Source organism: Urocampus carinirostris, chromosome 18 (assembly GCF_059441175.1).
Source record: "Urocampus carinirostris isolate Australia breed hairy pipefish chromosome 18, RoL_Ucar_1.0, whole genome shotgun sequence".
Lineage (NCBI taxonomy): Eukaryota > Metazoa > Chordata > Actinopteri > Syngnathiformes > Syngnathidae > Urocampus > Urocampus carinirostris.
In genome coordinates this window covers 15,150,746-15,171,243 of record NC_142366.1, presented here as the reverse complement: position 1 = coordinate 15,171,243, position 20,498 = coordinate 15,150,746, and the positions used below count along the sequence as shown (strand labels likewise).

General features: G+C 41.7%; 1 protein-coding gene across 3 annotated transcripts in view; it reads left to right on the top strand.

The window, feature by feature from the left end:
* Positions 1 to 16,065, top strand: part of ncoa2 (nuclear receptor coactivator 2) — a 64,074-nt gene extending 48,009 nt beyond the window's left edge. The window contains exons 11-22 of one of the 3 annotated variants that reach the window (XM_088322204.1): positions 41 to 1,199; positions 8,545 to 8,743; positions 10,339 to 10,539; positions 10,605 to 10,775; positions 10,842 to 10,974; positions 11,046 to 11,220; positions 11,294 to 11,596; positions 12,390 to 12,467; positions 12,535 to 13,009; positions 13,596 to 13,776; positions 13,847 to 13,997; positions 15,564 to 16,065. In XM_088322204.1, coding sequence (XP_088178330.1) covers positions 41 to 1,199; positions 8,545 to 8,743; positions 10,339 to 10,539; positions 10,605 to 10,775; positions 10,842 to 10,974; positions 11,046 to 11,220; positions 11,294 to 11,596; positions 12,390 to 12,467; positions 12,535 to 13,009; positions 13,596 to 13,776; positions 13,847 to 13,997; positions 15,564 to 15,575 — 3,238 coding nt within the window. In that variant the 3' untranslated portion in view covers positions 15,576 to 16,065. The remainder of the gene's footprint in view (positions 1 to 40; positions 1,200 to 8,544; positions 8,744 to 10,338; positions 10,540 to 10,604; positions 10,776 to 10,841; positions 10,975 to 11,045; positions 11,221 to 11,293; positions 11,597 to 12,389; positions 12,468 to 12,534; positions 13,010 to 13,595; positions 13,777 to 13,846; positions 13,998 to 15,563) is intronic. The other 2 variants (XM_088322205.1, XM_088322206.1) reach the window with 2 other exon arrangements.
* Positions 16,066 to 20,498: the final 4,433 nt, after the last annotated feature.

Here is a 20,498-nt window from a genome sequence, read left to right as displayed (position 1 = left end):
CTGCTAGAATAAACACTGTTGTCTTTTGTTTGCTCTCCAGGGAGCAGACTGTGTGTGGCATGGGCCAGGATATGGGTCCTGGCGCCCAGGCCACAGGCATGGCCCCCAAGCCTATGAACCCCTCAACCCCCTCCATGACTCCTCCGACACCGGGCAGTCTGCCAGGCGCGGGACCTCAGGGCCAGGACATCGGCAACAGCACACCTTTCTCTCCGCCTGGACCAAGGGAGCCTGCAGCCATGGGGGGCCAAATGCAGGGCTACCGCTACGGCTGCCCCCCGCCGCACAGTCATGCCGGCGGAATGCAGCCGCCACAGCAGGGCCAGAACTGGAGGATGAACAGCCCGTCGCGTGCCAGCCCAAGCCCAGTGGGCGGCCCGCATCCGCCTCAACAGAACTGCATGCTTTCCCCCAGGCACCGCGGCAGCCCCGGGGGTGCCAGCAGCCCGCGTGTCGGCCTCCACTCTCCCTCTCCAGTGGGGATGGGTGGCGGTGGCAACAGCTACACCAGTAGTTCTCTGTCAGCTCTGCAGGCGCTCAGCGAGTGTCATGGAGTCGGTCACGGGCATGCGCTGGGCTCTCCGGATCGGAGATTAGGGTCCCCGTCGGCGGGGCCCCACCCCATGTCGAGAGTGGGAGCCGGTCCCTCGGACTCTTTTGAAGAGGGACAGGCGGCGGGCCCGACGGAAAACGACCCAAAAGAGGAGTGTGAAGAGGACGCTCATGCTCGCCTTCACGACAAGGGCCACACTAAGCTTCTGCAACTGCTCACCACCAAGCCCGAGCCCCTGGAAACGCCCCTGTCTCCCAACGCGGGGGGTGACTGTAAAGAAGGAGTCGGGGCCCGCGGCGGGGCTACGCCGCACGCCACGTCCCTCAAGGAGAAACACAAGATCCTCCACCAGCTGCTTCAGAACAACCCGTCTCCAGTGGACCTGGCTAAGCTCACTGCCGAGGCCACCGGGAAGGAGCTGGGCCAGGAGCAAGGCCAGGCTGGTGTGATTGGTGGATCCAAGCAGGAGCCCCTCAGCCCCAAAAAGAAGGAAAACGCTCTCTTGCGCTATCTGCTGGACAAAGATGATGGCGGTCTGAAGGACAAAGCGCCCAAGCTGGAACCTGGGGAGGTGAAGACTGAAGGAGGGAAGCACCCGCTCGTCAAAACGGAGAAGCCGGACGTTGGGTACGATCACGCTGAACAGGTCAGTTACTTTGTGTGTCCTTGATAATGTTATGGCAATTCTTTTCCTAAAATTGCGATGTTCAAATGTTCAAAATAGATAGATAAATCATTCAAATATCAAAATTAATTAAAACAAGCTGAATTAAAAACTTGAGTCATCCCAAGGTCAAGCAAATAAGACCGTCAAATCTGTTTGTAAACTGGACTAGCGGCCACAGCTAATTACTTAGTTAGGATGCCAAGTTCCAAATGTGCTTCCTACACAGCCTGCTGATTCCCGTTCACATTGTTTGCAAGTACTCAGCCCGGGCAGTCAGATGACTGAATGCCCATAGCGGCAAGGACGTGCGCCAATCACGGCAAAAAACACACTTTTCTGCCAGTTCCTGTCACTTTTTTTTCTTTAGCCACAGGTGTCTCTGGCCAAAAAGCAAAATATCTTAAAAGACTATTTGGCGGCGCCCGCATTGGAAAGCCGCGTAGTACTTGCTTCAAACGACTGCGACATTTGGAAGGAGCTCCCCCGCGATGCTCCGGCCATTTGATCCCTGCTCGCGTTTTGGCGCGGCAATCTGCGGCTTTGGCAGCCAGTTCAGGTCACGGCTGGCACCGCAAAAAAAGGAAGAAGTGAGGAATGAGAGGAAGGGAGGAGGAGTCGGGATGGACAGGAAATTTCAAATGATGTCTTCTGCAACAAACGTGGACAAAGTGTGGCCTGGCGTGACGTTTATTTTTTTTCAATATTTCTTTTTCTTTAAATGTGTTCATTTTAAAAGTTTTACTTCGTGAACGAGTATTATTAAAAAAACTCCTTTAGAATAAAATAAACATATATATATATATATATATATATATATATAAATGACTCATGAAATCTCTTGATTTCTCTGATATGCAAGAATAATAGTATTTTTAATTGTGTTCAGAAGTAGAACAAACAAGATTTGCAGAGTGTTTTCCGGTGGCTGATGTGTGGAGGAGGGTCTTAAAATCAGGTCAGATCATGCGCCGCATTGATTGAGCCCAAGTAGATAGAAAAAGCCGCGCTGAAATAGTGCCATTGGTTTGAGCCCCCGGGCTTAAAAGCGCCACAGCAAAACGAACCGGCTAGGGCTACAAAAATTTGAGGTAGAACTCCAAAGAAAAAATACGAATACGTTTTATTATAAAACGCATACCACCCGCGCCCCAAAAGCAGTCTTTTGTCATATATTTTTCATGCATAAGATAGACTGGACTATAATGTGCATTAAAACAGAATTACCATTTATGTATAACCACTGGGCTCTTTATACACTTGCAGTTTATATGCAATGTTTGATCATTCGATATGTGTCGCTGGCTTCAATCGCAAAACTTTGTATGCTACAAGAATAAAATCCGAGTGGTGGCGGTGAGAGCGAAGACAGGTTACAAGACCATCAGTGGTACAGATGACATAGGAAAAGGCATTAAAGCTTATCTCATTATCACATTATTATTACTCACGGTGCCAGAAATGCTGATTTTGCAAAAAAATCCAGCCCGACCCGACCCCCGGGTATTAAAGCCTAGCCCCGCCTGAACACGGCCAAGTAACTTGATTTGAGGGACAAAGCCCGAAGCAAACCCGTCCTTCCATCCATTATCTGCACTGCTTATCCTCAGTAGGCTCGCAAGGGTGCTGGAGCCCATCCCAGCCATCTTTGGGCAGGGGGACACCCTGAATTGGTTGCCAGCCGGTCGCAGGGCACAGGGAGACAGACAATTTGAACCGGTCGATTAACCTGACATGCATGTTTTTAGAATGTGGGAGGAAACCGGAGTGCCCGGAGGAAACCCACACAAGCACGGGGAGAACATGCAAACTCCACACAGGAAGGTTCGATCTCAGGACCTCAGAACTGTGCCGCGGATGTGCTAACCACTCATCCGCGGTGGTGTCCCCAAAGCAAACCTGAATTTTCAAACGTTATTTGTGAGGACTTGGGCAGAGGAAGGGTGTTTTTGGCCAACTATTGGTAGAGCTCAGGCCGGCCTAAAATCTTACCTTTAAAGCATTCTGTTCTGCATTCTGGTTAGGTTAAACAGTTTCCACTTCTTCACCTATTTTTCAATAACCTCTCGTTTTAATACGTATACCTAAGTAAAATAAATTTTATAGTATTTTGCTGACCCTATTTTTTCTATTCTCTTAACATTCAATGGTAAATAAGTGAGTGTTTAACCTATCAAAGTCTACTTTGCAAATCAGTGTTTTTGGCACATTTTTTAAAGTAGTGTAACGATAAGAAGTTCCAATGCCTTTCCATATGTCTTCTGTACCACTGGAGGTCACGTGGTAAAGTGGCGGTGCTCTCACTGCCACTACTCGTGTTCGATTCCTGTTGCATACAATGTCATTAATGTTTATTGGTTGATCAATCATTGCACAATCATTTCTCAAATACGATAGTGTATCGCCAAACTTTCTATGGTAATGTATATACATTTTCAATCTTGTCTGCTTTGTATAACCCTGGACACTTTCAAATTTTGGGGTTTTTAAATTTGAGTTTTTAAGTGTGCCTTATATTCCAGAAAATACAGTGAAAATGTTTCTAATCAATACAATACATAATGTGATGCTAAAACATAGACACTATGACCCTCTACTGTGGGCCACTGCCCACACTCACATGCAGATTTGCCGATAACACCTTTCCAAGCCTAGGCTCTCTAAGGCGGTTACAAAACGTGTACCGCAAAAAGCACACATTCATTTTTCTGTACATTTACATCTTATACACATCACACTATAATGTCCAGTGTGTAAAAATGAGGATTAGACTGGTAGCATAGGAACAAAGAGAAGAGGGTAACAGGGAAGCGTGCATCGCCCCAGGAGAGCCCAGCCTCTGCGGGAGGAGTGAACACGATGAGCCATATGCTGCCGCGTTTGCTCGCCGCTGCCATGGTGATAGCAGCAAGGAGGGAAGCACTTAGAAATAAGGCCGGCGGCCACGATTTTGTTTTATGCTGCGACGGGTATGGGAAGGGGGGGGGGGTTACTTGCTCCTGCCCTGACCTCTACCCTATTGAAAATCTTTAAAGAAGATACAAATTGGTTTTCCCTTTTATTTTTATTTTTGACCTGATGTTCTACTTAGAAGGGAATAGTTGTATATCCAATGATCAATCGACATTTATCATTTTTCTTCTTCGTGTCTTAAAGGTACAGTGTGTAGTATTTGACTACTAGATGTCTCTGTATGGTGTTGTGCAACTGAAAACAGCTAAGTGCAAGGGGATGACTATAAACTATGGAAGCTCAAAGTGCCCAAAACACAGCCATATTTTCCCTCACCTTTTTGCCTGGATGTTTACTACGAACAGAAATATAAAAGAGAAAAAAAAGGTTTTCTTTTTCTTTTCCTAAGAAAAAACTACAAATAAAAAAAAAAAATGGGAAAAAGAGCAAAATATGAAAACTGAAGAAAAAAGATGAAAAGTAGTTATGAAAAAGGAAAAATTACAGTGGAACATTTCTTACTACGTCGTGATAATTGTTTTTCCATTTTTTTTTCGTTAAAAGAATATATCTGCAAAAAAGAAAAGCATAAAAAAAGGTATGTTTTGAGAGTAGCCTTGGCATCAAGATGTCGGCCAATCATGTCGGCTTCCTCTCGGTTAGGATCATCTTGTGTCAAATAAATGCTAATTTCTTGACTGCCAAGTATTTCAAAAGTGCATCTTTACATTTATAGTTCATATCGTTTTTCTTATTATTCAAATCAATATTGGTTTTGTTTTCTCAAATTATGTATTTTACCACCAGGTGGCACTAAATAATACACTTTGTTTAAAAGAGTCAGAATTTCCGGCTGTGTGCGTGTAGTCTTTCGTGACGGCCGCTGCGACGACTTCATTATCTAGGGAGTGGGTTGCTGGTGAATTGCTGCTCTGCCATGTGTGAACGATGACCGCTCGATTCAGGAGGGAAAAAAAATCAGTCTAACCTCGCCCGCTGATCTTTCTCCCACTTGTGTCACAACATGCACACACTCCCTCATGAACCGCGCTGATTGTTTGAGGGCTGAATTATTGATGCAGGACTACATGTGAAATCAGAGCACAGTTGACTTGTGGCGAAAAGCTGTGGGTCGTAGTGTGTGTGTGTGTGTGTGTGTGTGTGTGTGTGTGTGTGTGTGTGTGTGTGTGTGTGTGTGTGTGTGTGTGTGTGTGTGTGTGTGTGTGTGTGTGTGTGTGTGTGTGTGTGTGTGTGTGTGTGTGTGTGTGTGTGTGTGTGTGTGTGTGTGTGTGTGTGTGTGTGTGTGTGTGTGTGTGTGTGTGTGTGTGTGTGTGTGTGTGTGTGTGTGTGTGTGTGTGTGTGCGCTAATTTTCCGCCGTCATCAACTTTGACCGACATGAGAGAACGGCACTTCCTTTTTCTTCCCCATGACACGGCCTGAATGCCTGAAATTCTTTTTTTAAAATCTAATTTGATTAATATCTTGAATCAAAACGAAATATGTGTTTGTTTTGTCATCTTTATAAATCAAGATATTTCTCCATGTTGGGTCATTTAAAAATAATAGTCTACCCTCGCTGTAACGCCACTACACTGATTTGCCCCGTGCTTTGTTTTTGGTGTTCTGATCTGCTAAACAGACTCTCCCAAGGTTCTTAAAGGTGCTTGAAATCCTTTCAAGGGTTGAAAAGTACTTCAATTTTGGGAGAAGTGTTCAGAAATGCTTAAAACATTGGCCATGTTTCTCAATAAGTGTGTAAAAATGACACACCGCTCTCTGGTGGCTTGGCTTTTCCATTGCATTTTTTTTCCCTCTCGCTTAACTGCAACCCGCATTCGTTTGTATAGCATTTTTTTGCAACATTTTGACAAAAGAACTCTGCTTGCACCTTGTTTTGAAATCGTTGTTAATGTAATAAGGAAGGTCAAAATGAGCCTCGATGATCTTCAGTAACTGTGGGTGGGAGACGAGATTGTTTTTTTAAATCATATATTTACAGTACAGAATTAAAAAAAACAGTTGATTCATTTGTTAAACGTATACTTGAGGCTGTATATTGGGTTTATTTTTGAGTAATACATAAAGGTTTCTACTTTGTAGGTTTTGACTATCACGGGTTGTTTTAAGAGCGCAACCCAAACATAAAACGAGGGATCACTGTATACCGTATTGCCTCTATTTTTACGGTTAATCCACTCGTATCCGCAAAGAAGGAATCGTATATAATATATATTATATAACCTAATGAAAATAATCAATTTTTTTGTACAGATTTCCTTGTCCAGGACATTTATATGCCCTAAAGCACTCTGGACTTGTAGTACAAAGACACAAACTACAGTTGACTCTGTATAAGAGTTGCATGTGTATCAGTGGGTTTTTATGGGAAATTTCCATTTTAATTTCTGCACTATACGGCAATATGCCTCAATTGGGTCCATTCATATTGTGTAAGTAAGTCCACACATCGGCCAAGCAGAGTATGAGCACAACTTGTAAATAGACAGAATGCAGCAAGGGAGCAGACTTTTGCAGCAAACAGTGGACTTTGTCAATTTTTGTGAGTGACATGAATGAAATCATCCATCATATATATAAATAAAGTATAAATTTAAATGCCTTCCAATCGGATTGCTTGCAAACGCTATTCAATTGTCACTAGTTTCGAAAACGATTCATTCAGATTGATACTATCAGCACCCAGGAGAGAGATAAGTTATCAGATGTGTTAGCGTTTAAAGGCGCTTGTAAAGTGACGCCGTAATTCCGAGAAGTATGTACTTAATTGCTGATTGTCAATGGCACTGAATGAAGTGCCACTCACGGCAAAAGAAAGCAAAGACCTCCATTTCTTATCAATGATTATTGGCCTCATTTTTTTTCCATTAGGATTCTTAAACAACAACAAACATAGTCAGCACACACATCAGCTGCAACGTTATTATAAATCCTAGCATGATTGTTTTTCCCTGTCCTTCGTTGTTCCCGCACAGGATGCGGATCGCGTTTCACCGCTGCCTTAAAAACGTCCAGTGATTGATAGAAAGAGAAGCCATTAAGTGTAAAAGCAAGGCGGTGTGGCCGGGAGGATAGAAAGTGGAGGGGGATGCAAGTGAGAGTGTACAGGAGCATTACATCATTCCTGACCTCATTAGGGCTTTTTCACTGTCTCAACACTCACTGAATGTAGTGTACCGATGTATGCCCTACACTCGCCTCCAATTGAAAGTGTTTAAAATAAGGTTACCTTGATGCCCCCCTGTGTTTGCAGTGGTGCCCCCATAGGCAGAAGATTTTGTTTATTATGGAGATCTTTTTCTTTTCCTAAAAATTATTTCACCATATTTTTGTCCATTTTCTTCAAGTAAAACAAGATCAATCTTAGTCGAAATGGGCAAATTGATTTGCTTTTATATTTTGCTTATTTTATAAATTATTTTTATGGCGTCAACAATACTTTTTATTTTCATGTGATTTTTTTTATTTGTCACGGAAGATCTTGGACTAATTTTATGCATTATATTCTTATTAAAAATCACATTTTTAAAAATACTTATTTATGTCAAAGCCTCCAAATAATATATTAAAAAATATATTAGCTGAAGTAGGTTTAAATATTTTGTAAAATAATGAATAAAAAATGATAAATATAGAAAGAGTACATTAAAAAATATATTTAAAATATATAATTAAAGAAAAAAAATCTCATCCGTGCTAATTTTGCGGATTTGTAAACTATATTTTAGTCTGTCAAAAGCAGTTCTTTTTGTATTAGATAATATTTTTCTTGTATTTAAATTCAATAATATTCCATTATCTGCCATCCACCTGCTTATAATAATCTGAACTATTTTTTAAATATCATATTTTTTAGGTCAAAGAATCCTCAAATAAATAGATGTATAGTTAATAAATAATACTATAATGAAATGTATAAAAAATAGTCAAAATTAAATAGTCAAAAATTGTACATTTAAAAAAACAACCGACAAATTGGTCAGTGTGAAAATAAGGGTAACCAAAATTTATGTTGAAAACGTTGCCATTAATCTGATGCCTTTAAAAGACATTTTTAACACAAAGGTGAAAATAATCCTGAATTCCTGAAAATAATACTCGAATCGGGCTCATTTAATGACGCTTTTTGGGAAAAGCACTTTATAACCATAACTCCAACGTTTTTTTTGCCCATCACTGTTCATTACCCATCCATTTCTAACCGCTGCTTTGTGAGCCTTCATTTGTTGCTGCCCTCTTGTGGCTTTTAGCAAAGCTCGCAACTTATTTACTCGAGTGTGCTCGTGTATCTCCCTGGCCTGTACGTCTTCCAAATATCTCAAGTGTCATCCATTTCCTTCTCTTGTGCATGTGCAGTCTTCAGAGCTGGACGACATCTTGAACGACCTGCAAAATGCTCAGCCGCAACTTTTCTGCGAGCCGCGGCCCGTCTCGCTGCCCAGCCCCATGGACAAGCAGAACATCATCAACGACATCTTGCAGATGTCCGAAAACAACCAAGGGGCAACGCCGCATCCGCAGCACAAAAATGTCCCTGGAGGTGTGGGCCCAACCAGTGAGTACCATAAAAAAGCCAATTCCAAATGCTGGTAAAGGCCTTGTGTGTATTATATAGCGACTTCTAGGGTTGTGAATTTCAATAAAACATTATTGATTCAATTAAGAAGGAAAACAATTTTACTTTCTCATAAACACTGTCTTAGGGTTAAAAGTTGTTAATTGTTTTACACAAATTGAGATGGCCTTTGAAGAGCCTGAAATGTTTGGCCGCTATCTTACCACCACTGAAGCCAGAATGACCATTTTGCAAAGGTGGCTTGTAGGGTTTCATGGTTTTGGATAAAAAAACAATTGCAATTTTTTGACTAGTATTGCAATTTTGATGCAATTTTCGTTTTTTTAAAAGAAACCCGCATTTACTTTGCTAGTTTTTGTCAGCATGAAATCATAGTGCCATGCTTTTAACCTAAAGAAAACAGCGCTCTCTTCTCAGGAGATATGTTATCGTTGCTGTCTGCTGACCGTTATTTACTATTTGATTCCTCAAATTATGTTAGTACCTATTTACCTATGAAATGCAATAGATAGCATCTCGAGCTCATTAAAATAATCGATAGTCTCCACAATTTTCATAATAATCACCAACTGTGACAATTTTGGTTGGCCAAACACTCAATCACTCAAATAACAAACGAAAAAAAACACAAACATGGAACTATAAATCCTTGGGAAAAATAACGCAGTGTCTTGCAATTACACAATCAAACTGCATCACATCGCAATATCAATTCCATTTTGACTGCAAGCTATGGTTCTCGGCTAGCCCATATACAGTATTTAGCCGTATCATGTAAATAAAGCTTGCTCTTGCAATATTTTACTAGCCTCTTTAGTGACTTCTCCTGCTAGCTGCAAAAGTTAGCCACTTACCGGAGCTCTGACTCCAAGTAGTCACTCTTTTCGGCCACTCCAAGTGTATCCACTATCCATTTCACTATTGTTATCGCTTGCGGGCATTGACACCAACTTTTGTCTCTTGTTTCATGCTAAAATTCACAAAACAACAGATTAATACTTACTATTATGTTTTTATTTAAATAAAACCAGAATTAGTATACATGATTATTTATTGATGGCAAAATTAGGTATTTATGTAAATATCCAAATCTTGATTTGAAGAATAACCAAAAAACCAAAGAATAAATTCAAATTAAAGTAATATTTATAAATGTGAAAGGACGTCTCGATGCGTAGGAATGAAAACCTAAGCCAAAAACGGAAGAAAAAAGTTGCAATAAATTGTTTTCCTTTCTACAAAAATATGAAAATATAACATCCCACTGTTTTGCTCAAATTTTTCCTTCAATATAAAATATTAATGTGCGAAATAGATAGGATATCTGGGGTAATTATTGTGCATTTAAGAATGCAGTTTGTCGAAAGCTCCAGCAAGGATGCAAAGATTAAAGTTGCAGCGCCATCTAGTGGACAAATGTAATGACACTTTTCATTATGATTTGCTGAGACTAGTAAGTGATAAGTGTGAGAACTGGACAATTAATCAGATTTCAAGAGGGCCATTTCAAGAGTGTAATATATGTTATGTAGTCAAAGTCCTGGGCGTTGTCATTCATTTCCCTCCCGTCACAGGTTTTGGGGGAGTGCGACCAGGGCTGCCGGGTAGGAGTGGGCCGGCAAGGAGTGTGTCGCTGGAGATGACCGCATCGCCGCAGTACCCTATTAGGACCACCAGCCCGTACGCGCTTCTCCAACAACAACAGCAGCAGCAGCAGAGCATGGTGGGAGGACACGCAGGCATGATGGCGAGCCAGGCCAACATGGTCACCTCAGGTGAGTGTTTAATGATTATAGACTTTTATAAGAATTAATATTAACTGATTATTATCTTAACCTAGGACACATGGGTCCAGGCGGCCCTCGGCCAGGCATGCAGCAGGAAGGCTGGGCCGGCCCAGCCTCTGCTGCACAGCTTGCCCAGGCTCGGATGGGGGCTGGCGGTGCCGCCATGAGACCCGGAGGACAGCCGGTACCTCGGCAAATGCTCCAGGCCTCTATGATGCCCAACGGTGAGGAAAGCATATAACCGAACGTGCAAAGAAGTCAGAAGTCACATTTAATGGTCTCTCCATCAGCCCAACCAGAAATGGACATAGGCATGGTGGGCCACTTCTCCCAGCAACAGCATCAGGCCCCGCCCAATCAGACGGCACCATGGCCGGACAGCATGATGCCAATTGAGCAGACTGCTTTCGTCAACCAGAACAGGTGCGCGAATACAAGAAACATTTGTATTATTGGTAGATATCCTCATATTTGTATCATTATCTTGTGTCCAGGTCGCTTCATCCGAGTACCCAGGAGGACTTGCTGTGTAGCATCGGCCTAGGTGGTGGTGAAGGGGGCCCGGTGGACGAGGGGGCCCTTATGTCTCAACTTTACACGGCACTGAAGGATTTCGACGGGCTGGAGGAGCTGGACCGGGCGCTGGGAATTCCTGCGCTGATGGAGCAGGTAAATCCCCCTCAGGCCTATGCGAAAGTGACTAAAAGTGAAATTGCAGCATTTATCAAAACGTCTTCTCCAGAACCAGCCGATAGACCAGGACCAGTTCCCGCAGGACCCCTCGTCTATGATGCTGGAGCAGAAGCCCCCCATGTATGGCCAGCAGCAATTCGGGCCGCCCCCATCCCATATGGCGCAGAGGGGCTACCCCGGCGCCTCCATGCAGGAGCCTGGCTTCCACCCCATGGCTGGCCAGATGGCGCCAAGGCCTGGGTACCCCATGATGAGGATGCCCACCCGGGCGGGACTCCGGCCCACTGGGGTGGTGCCCAATCAGCCCAACACGCTGCGGCTACAGCTGCAACACAGGCTACAGTCGCAGCAGGTTAAAAAATAAATCCACTCGTTTAGTGCTACAGATGGCTATTTATGTCAAAAAAAAAGGAATGTATTTTCCGTAATATAAGGCGCACTGTATTATAAGGCGCATCGCCAAAAATTAGTCTTTTGTCATATTTTGTTTCCGTATATAAGGCGCAAGGAATTAAAACTACAATAAGTGAAAGGGTTGGACTAAAATTAATTACCATATTTGTGCATTGATTGATCAGGCAACATATCTGGCTGACTATCATTGCAAAATTGGATGTAATGGGAATCAAACCTGGATCGCTGTCGGGAGAGCGCAGGATCAAATCCACTGGAATACTAGGGATACATACATTTTGAAAGATATAAATAAACGCATAGCCGCACGTATTCAATAACTTATAATGCTGTGTTTGAGCTAAGGAAAAGTGAAAAGAAATACTGATTTTAATCACTTTCTGTTTTCTCATTTCTCAAACATTTGTATTTAGTACTGTGACTAAAAATAGTGAGATAACAGTATGCGACCTAGTGCCTTTTCCTATGTCATTGCTCCCCCTAGTTGTCTGGCGGTTGGATTCGGCGCCCTTTCCGTCGCTAACCGAGTTCAATCCCTGTTTCCACCATTGCAATTGTGAGCAGTGATAACTCGCGACCCATCAATAAATTAAAAAATATAATTGCATATACTAGTATGCATTTCTATTTTTTTCCGTGCATAAGGTGTACATTTAAATTTCTGTGTAATTTTTAGGTTTTTGGGTGCACCATGTGGTCTAAAAAATAATGCCAAGCTTTCTCATTCTCAGAACCGACAGCCGATGATGACTCAGATGAGTAGCGTGTCAAATGTAAACCTACCTCTTCGATCCAACGCTCCCAATCAGGTAAACCTCCCGTCCTGCACTCCCGCTATAGATACTCCCCTAACTGCCATTCCTCCTCTCTCTTCAGGGGACCATCAACGCCCAGATGCTTGCCCAGCGCCAGCGCGAGCTTCTCAGCAACCACCTGCGGCAGCGTCAGCAGCAGCACCAGCAGGTCCAGCAGCAGCAGCGGAGCATGGCCATGCGGGGGCAGGGCCTCAGCATGGCCCCTAGCATGAGCAGCCCACGGATCCCCCAGGCCAACCCTCAGCAGTTCCCCTACCCGCCCAGCTACGGTACCGGTACAGGCCTGGCCTCGCCACCTCCCCCTAGCAGCCCATTCTCCTCCTCCTCGCCTCTGTCCTCCCCCAGCCTGCCGCCGTCTCTCCCCACCAACCCTCAGCTGCACTTGCATGGCACGTCCTCCTCTTCCTCCTCCACCTCCTCTTCCTCCTCCTCCTCCCAGCTGATGATGGTGGGAAATACAAACATGATGGGCGGACAGTACGGGGCCGTACTCAGCCCCCAAATGCAGCACAGTGCCTTTCAGTTTCCCAACTCAGGTACTGCCCCCGCCACCCCTAGGCCCCCAACGCACTCACGCACACCCCACCTCAAATCCCTGTTGTGCATGTGTGTGTCTGCGCCATCCCATCACTGAGGTTATTCTATTTCCATTCCAAAAAAGGGGGAACATGGGGAGAAGGTAATTTTTTAAGGAACTTTATTTTTCAGTTTTTGAGTTTATTGCAATAGAATATTATCCCCAAGAAAACATTAGCGACTTAAATTGTAAAACATTGTAATTTATTACCACAAATGAAATGCAAAATAACAATTTTTGTATTTCAAACTTGTAGTTTAACTTTGTGTCCACCAGAAGGGTGTCCTAGGAACGGACATCAAGCTCCATTACTAATAATGAGGATCATAATAGAATTTGACAACGACTGAAATCCGTAAAGCTTGATGTGTTCTTTTATTACACATCAAAAATATCCAAACTTTTTTTTCCTCTCTAATGACACCATCGCTTCCTTCCTTGCTTACAGTAAACATACACAATGGCTACCCGAATTCCTTTTTTTTTTCTTTTTTTAAACTATTATTGCTATATTATGTCCTTCACTTTCCGACCTGTCGCCACAGGTATGAGCCAGCAGGCGGAAGGGGGCTTCGGGGGTCCCGGTGCCCCTTCTAGCCCTCTGATGTCACCCCGAGTGGCGCACGCCCAGCCGTCGTCAATGATGCAGCAGGGTCCGGGTGCCGGCCCTTTCCAGGGCTCGCCCGAGATCAACGGCTGGACGCAGGGCAACGTGGCGGGCAGCGGGTAGGCACAGGAGCCGGGTTAAATCTGGAAGGGGAGACATTTTAAGGAAATACGACGCTTCACTTTGCAGGATGTTCTCCCAGCAGCAAGCATCGTCTCAGTTCACTCAACAGACACAGCAGCAGAATAATGGAGGCATGTACAACGGCATGCCACAAATGGGCCAAATGGGTGTGGCCTCCATGACCTCGCCTGGCTTGCCCTCTATGGGACAAGAGCAGGTAATTGAAATTGTTCACCACAGCCATTAGAATTAGTGGTCGCCTTCAAAATATCGCATAGAAAATCGGGATAGTCGTAAGTTTGCTTACGAATTTAATAATTTTAGAATTAGCTTCGTAACCTGAAAACTTTAAGTAGAGACGCATTTTGAATGTAAATGCACAAATCCGCTCCAAGCCCCGCAAAACTACAGTATGATATACATTTTTTAAAATCATAAAAGAGCACCAGAACATGGAACAAATACATTTTGAAATCCAACAATTGTCTAAAAAACAAAATGTGAGGCACGTAATGTTAAAAAAAAAACAAAGGCCATAATAAAAATAGTTATTTAACTTTTCGCCTTGCGTTCCTTAAAAAACTTATCCAATGTCCTCTGCTTTGGACAATCAGTAGGAAATGTGCAAGGTAGACGTAGCGATAGCACGACTCGTCTCCACTTTTCCTAGGTGATTCCTTTTCACAAATTCTGAGACCTTGTGGAATTTTGCTAAAATTGCTTTAATTTGGGCTGATTGAATGATTGCTGCGGCCTCTTCCCCGCTATCCCGCTGGAACTCCTCGCCAACTCTAAACTGTGACAATGACACGAAGAGCATGCTGGGAGCACGCATGCGCACTGGGTTGCCAGGCAGTTTTGGGGGGATAGCCAGCTTGTTTACCTTTGGGAAAGGCTAATAGAAGAGCCTAGAGTACTGTATTTTATTCTTCGTATTCTGAATCACCTTTGTAACTAGAGGCAATATTTTCCAGATAAAGTACATTGCAACCTGAAACTTTCGTATCTAGAAACATTCGTAAGTAGATACAAACTTAATTCCTTCCATGATTGTGCTTGCATGCCAAATTCCTCGTGTAACACGCGAATGTTCCCGGTACAAAATAATTGGAAACAAATTCATGCATTGTGGCCTCCCAAAAGCATCCAAGTAAATCGTCATTAAACCGCCACTAAACACATCTTCCTCCACTTTGGAAAATGATATGCAAATGCACGACCTTATAACGCTCAGGAAAGTCCAGAAGCACGAAGTTATTCGATGCGGTCTTCTGATTGGCTGCCGAGTATGCAAATTGCCGAACCAACCGAAATTCTGAAATTTCCAAACCGAACGAAGATTTCGAAATCGGAATAAAGCAAACGTTTGATTCGAAATGTCCGGGCAGACGTTATTTCAGACACTGGTAAAACACGGAAAAAATTGTGGATCAGAAAAATACATGACTACCACCGGATTTCTTTTTAATGGCACAGAAGGAATGGGAAAAATTGGCTTCAAAATTCCTCAAAATGTGCTTAAATTGAGTCATGTGTGCGAACCCTGTGCACTTCAACACAAAAACACACTTCTGTGCTAGTTTTATCTGGTCTCTTAATAGGAAAGTAGTAAAATAACACACACACACCGGGTGGCCCTGTCCCTGCAGGTGCCGTTAACCACAATGCTTTCAGGGGCCAATAAGAGCTCATCAATATTTCAGCAGGCCACCAGACAATAGCAACATATCGGCACTTAGATGATGTGGACGATTAACCCCTTTTTATTGCAACTTCCCTCCAGAAATACTGTTGACTCCATCCGAGTCGGGACCTCAACCGGAGCCACCAAAACAAAAAGTGTACAAACACGTAAGTGAGCCCCCACCACCCCCCAAAAAATATACAAGCCAGGCTTTTTTGTCTGCATTCACCGTAGTGTGACTTACTGTAGACCCCCACTCCCTGGGTACCTGGGGGCTTGAGGTGAGGAAGAAAAAAACATTTCAACCCCTTCCCCACGAATGTAATCCTCTCAGCGGACTGCGGCTCTTTACAATCTCATCTCGAAAAGAAAACCTGACGGACTTTAGCCCGGTTTGCCTTTTGGATGCCGATATTTGGGGTGAGGAGAAGAATGATATAGTGTATTAAATTAAGTTTTATTTTTCTGTATAGTTTTAACGAGAATAATTAATTCCTGTAGATGGCTTTATCCTTGTAGCAGCAGAGACTCTAATTTAATTTTGAGAGGGGGGAAAAAAGAATAATAATGTCCAAATTGAATGAATTGTATATATCAATAAGTAATTGTGTTTATTTTTTCTTCTATTTATTCAATTGTTTTTGTGTGTGTGTGTGTGTGTGGTGGGGGGCGCACCCTATGCTTTCCGGTACGGAGTGGGCGGGGCCTATACGAGTGTACAGAAAATTATTAGCTTCTCGCTTCTCTTGCCTTTAGCGTAGCGCACCAAAATGAGACGCGTCAAATCCACACAGCCATACGGTAATCTTCCCTTTCTGGGGGGGGAAAGTGCTTTCTACAGTGCCTTGCAAAAGTATTGACCCCCTGAGAATTTTTTGACAGATTGACATATTTCACGTTTGAAGCTTAAAGATCAAAAACTGAGAACATTGTTTTGAAAATTTAGATGTTAGACACACTCGTGAAAAGAAACCAAGTGTAATCAACATTTTAGATTATGCGAACACGTGAAAAAATTGAAGAGTAGGTGTTGCAAAAATGGAGGCCCCCTTTTGAGTTAATACTTGGTGCAACTTCTTTTTGCTTCGATCACAGCCACAAGTCTTTTTGGGCATGTATTTAAAGTTTTGCGCGTCTTAAAACAGAAATGCTTATCATTTTTTAGAAAACCGGTCAAGTTCCTTATGGTTTGATGAATAGTTGGTGCAGAGTATTTTTCAGATGTTTACACAAAATGCTCTCTAGGAGTGTCCAGATTTGGTAAGCAGAAAATGTGTGAAGGCTGACTGTTCAGCCTGACGTTCTTTGAACAGTCTAATAAATTCACCCTCTGTTAAGAGTTTGCAGTGCTTGGCGATCGGTGTCGTGACCTTGTAGCTCGCCTTTGTAGTATTTTCATTTAACTCGCGGGGTCTTGTGAAAAAGCGCTGCTTCCAGTTGCTTCACCTTTTCACAGTGTTCGTTTCCAGTTAGCTTTTTGTACTCGTTTCATCTGGCAGTGCATCTTAGCGAATTAGGCAGAAGCAGTTGTTTTGGATTTCGGTGAAAAATGACTCAATTTCCCTCTTGTCCTGAAAGTGGCGGCCCTCACAGTCAACTTTCCTTTTTTTCTTCTATGGGATTTAGGTCTGGACTTCTAATTGTCCATTTGAACACCTTTATATTGTTAGTTTAGAACAATTCTAATGTATCAGCTCTGATGATCATTGTTAGTCATTTAGGTCGACATTGGATCATTCAGAAGTCATCAAGGAACTTCTGGAGTCAGTTGGCTAAGCTGAGAGAACAGGGGGCACTACTTTTGATTTTTTTTTTCAAAGTAAATATGTAAAATGTTGAAATAATATGGTTAGACCTCACGATTGTGTGTCACATGTTGTTGATTCTTAGAAACTATTTTTAGCTTTTTGGCTTTAGATTTGAAGCCCTGCTACGTGGCGGTATGACAAAAAGTTCTTATGAGGGGGGCAATATTTTAGTTAGGCACTGTATGTTGTCTCGAAGTGAAGATTGAAAGGACAAAAAAATGCTAGCCGCAAGGTGCGTTTTCGACGTCGAATAAACGAGCAATAATTTTCATTTTGTAATGTTTGTACAGTTTGGTAAAAAGATGAATTTGTTTTTGTGTTTGTAACCCACATTTTTCAATTATGCAGCACTGGCAAACCATAGATGACAGCCATATTGAAATGTCCTCAGGCGGTGACTCAGCAAAAAAAAAAAAACGTCCCACCTTTTTATATCGGTTCCATTTTCTGGGTCGGATTAGTCGGAAATCAACTGAAAGTGCATTGTTACGTGTCGGAGGTTCTGGCCCCGCCCCCTTTTTTCAAAATGTATTCGCCAGTGCCTTCCGCCGTTGCATATTTGGCGTATTTGCATATTTTTAACGAAGACTTGACGAACTTTGAAATATTTATTATTGGAAAAAAAGACTTTGCCCCTTATTTTGATAACATAAGCAAAAAAAAATTGCTTTCAATCAGTCATTTTCACTCTTATGAGAACGGTTCTTCGACATCTATAGCCGAAATGGCAGTCGCGTTGTTTTAACCCCCTGAAAAGTGTTAATGCTTCTTGCAATGTTCATTTTTTTAACACCTAAAAGTGAGGTTTTATTTTACACATAGCAAATATTTAATGCCTTGAATCAAACCTTGAAACGAGAGAATACTTCCAACACTGAAAATTGTACATTTTTACATTGCAAAAATTGTTAAATGATAGAAAACGGCTCCCATGGGTGTTAATCTAACACTTATCAGGCTTCTTTTTTAACACTAAACACGGATAATTTTAAGATTGACACTAGAAAAGAATTAATGTCCTTGCCCAAGAGTGTTAGCTTAACTTTGTAACACTTAAAAGTCTGGATTTTAACACCCTACATAGATGGAGTAACATTGATTTTACACTCTAGGTAGGATGTTGGAGAAACATCGGTTAAGTGAAACAAATAATTGAACACTTTTCAAAGTGACATATTAACACTGATTGGTGTGACTGTGTGTTAGCACCAGTTTACGTTTAACACTTAGAAGTGTAGATTTTATCAAGAAAATAAGCAAATCTTTCAAGTACAGCTGTTTTTTTTAACAATGAACGGTACATGTTTTTTGCACAGCAAATCTGCAAGTCTTGAGTTAGTTTATATCCACACCCATGAGTCATAATGTAACATTTTCTATAATGTTTTTTAACACTGAAAAGTGTTGATTTTAACACCAGACAGTAACATATTTTACTAACATGTTTTGCACAGTGTTAAAATGAAACATTTCAGAGTTAGAGTAACACAATTTAAGTGGTTTAAACGGGAACACTTTGAACATTTTTTAAATAAACACTAATTGGTGTGGCTGAATATGAGCACTAAAAATTAGTTTTATACTGGAATACTGTACTTCTTTGGTTATTTTTTTAAACTTGATTTTAACATATAAAGTTGGAGCAACATCAGTCTAGTGATGAATATGATAACACTAATGGGTGTGTAAATATAAGCACTCTGAGTGTTCATTTTGCTGTGTAAAAATGTACAAAAATTAATGTAACATTTGCCAAACTCGCCCTTTTTTGGTGTTAATCCAACCCAAGCGATTTCGCCGTGTACGGCGTTGCATATAGTCTTGGAAAATCCTACTAGCATAAGGCCAATGCTAAAAGCTATCGCTAACAAAAAGCCTCCATGTCGCTATGCCCTTTAAGCCTATTGGAACACAACGGCCGCAGCAACACGTGAAGACAAACAACGGTATAGATCACACGAACCACATTTTTAATCACCGTTTTCCTTTCAAAATTAAATCAAACTTCAATTTGAATATTTGATTTTTTTTTTCTGATCACACCGATGATGTCAGGTCAACAGGGTCCAATCCGACACTGCGTTATGTCCCAGGATCCTTTTTACGATTTACTCTACCAACACCCTTTCCCGATTGTATCGAACGAGTCCTTCCGGAGCCATTTATAATCGAGAGAGAAATAAAATTGTTTCCAAAGAAGGCGTGGAGAAGCCATGTGCACCTGTCACTTCCCAAGCCCCGCCCCCAAAACAGCTTTTCCTACCCTTTTGTAACGTCTGCTGATTTCCCATACAGCAGGGGTGGGTAAAGTATAGCTCGCGGGCCACATGGGGCCCGTCAGACTTTTATTGTCTTGCCCGCGAAAGGAAAATGGTCAAAAATTAATGACTTTTATATATATATATATATATATATATATATATATATATATATATAATTATGTATTAGTAAATAAAGCACTGCTGATAAATTGTTTTATTTGGGTGCCATCTTTGCTCACATTGTCCATTTGTGCGCCTACAGTAAAAATACTACTCCGGAAATCATACTCCAAAACTAAAAATCAAACTTAGTGCCTAATAACAGTGACCTAATGTATTATTTTCCTTCCATTCTGAAAAATACAAAAAATGGGGTAGAAATACAACAAAATACCACATTAATACTAAATTCCCAAAATACATAAATATAACAGAAAACTAGAGTGGAAATACTTCAATAACTTCTAAAGAAATACTAAAAAATACAACAACAGTATTATTAGAAAAATACTATAGAAATGCTACAAAAATGCTAGAAAGGAAATACTTCAAAAAATACCACTACAGTAAACTATAATACAAAAATACTACTACAGAAGTATTAAGACATATACTGTGAAAAAATAGTACAACAGAAATAATACAAAAATACAACTACAGATATACTACAAACATTTTACAATTGAAATTCTACAGAAATGCAACAAAAATACAACTTAAATATGACTCCAAAAAATCCTAAATAAAATCAATTTTAAGTGATACGACAAAATTAAATATCCAAATTTAGTGCTTGAACAGGGACCTGATGCATTGTTTTACTTATGAGCATTTCAAACCCTATTTGATTCAACTAATCTATTTAAAAACAAATTTAAAGCGATATAACATGTAGATGTCTGTGTGTGAAATCGGATAAGTCTCCAGCATTGGCCCCTTGGCTAAATTTTCTAACCCAACGTGGC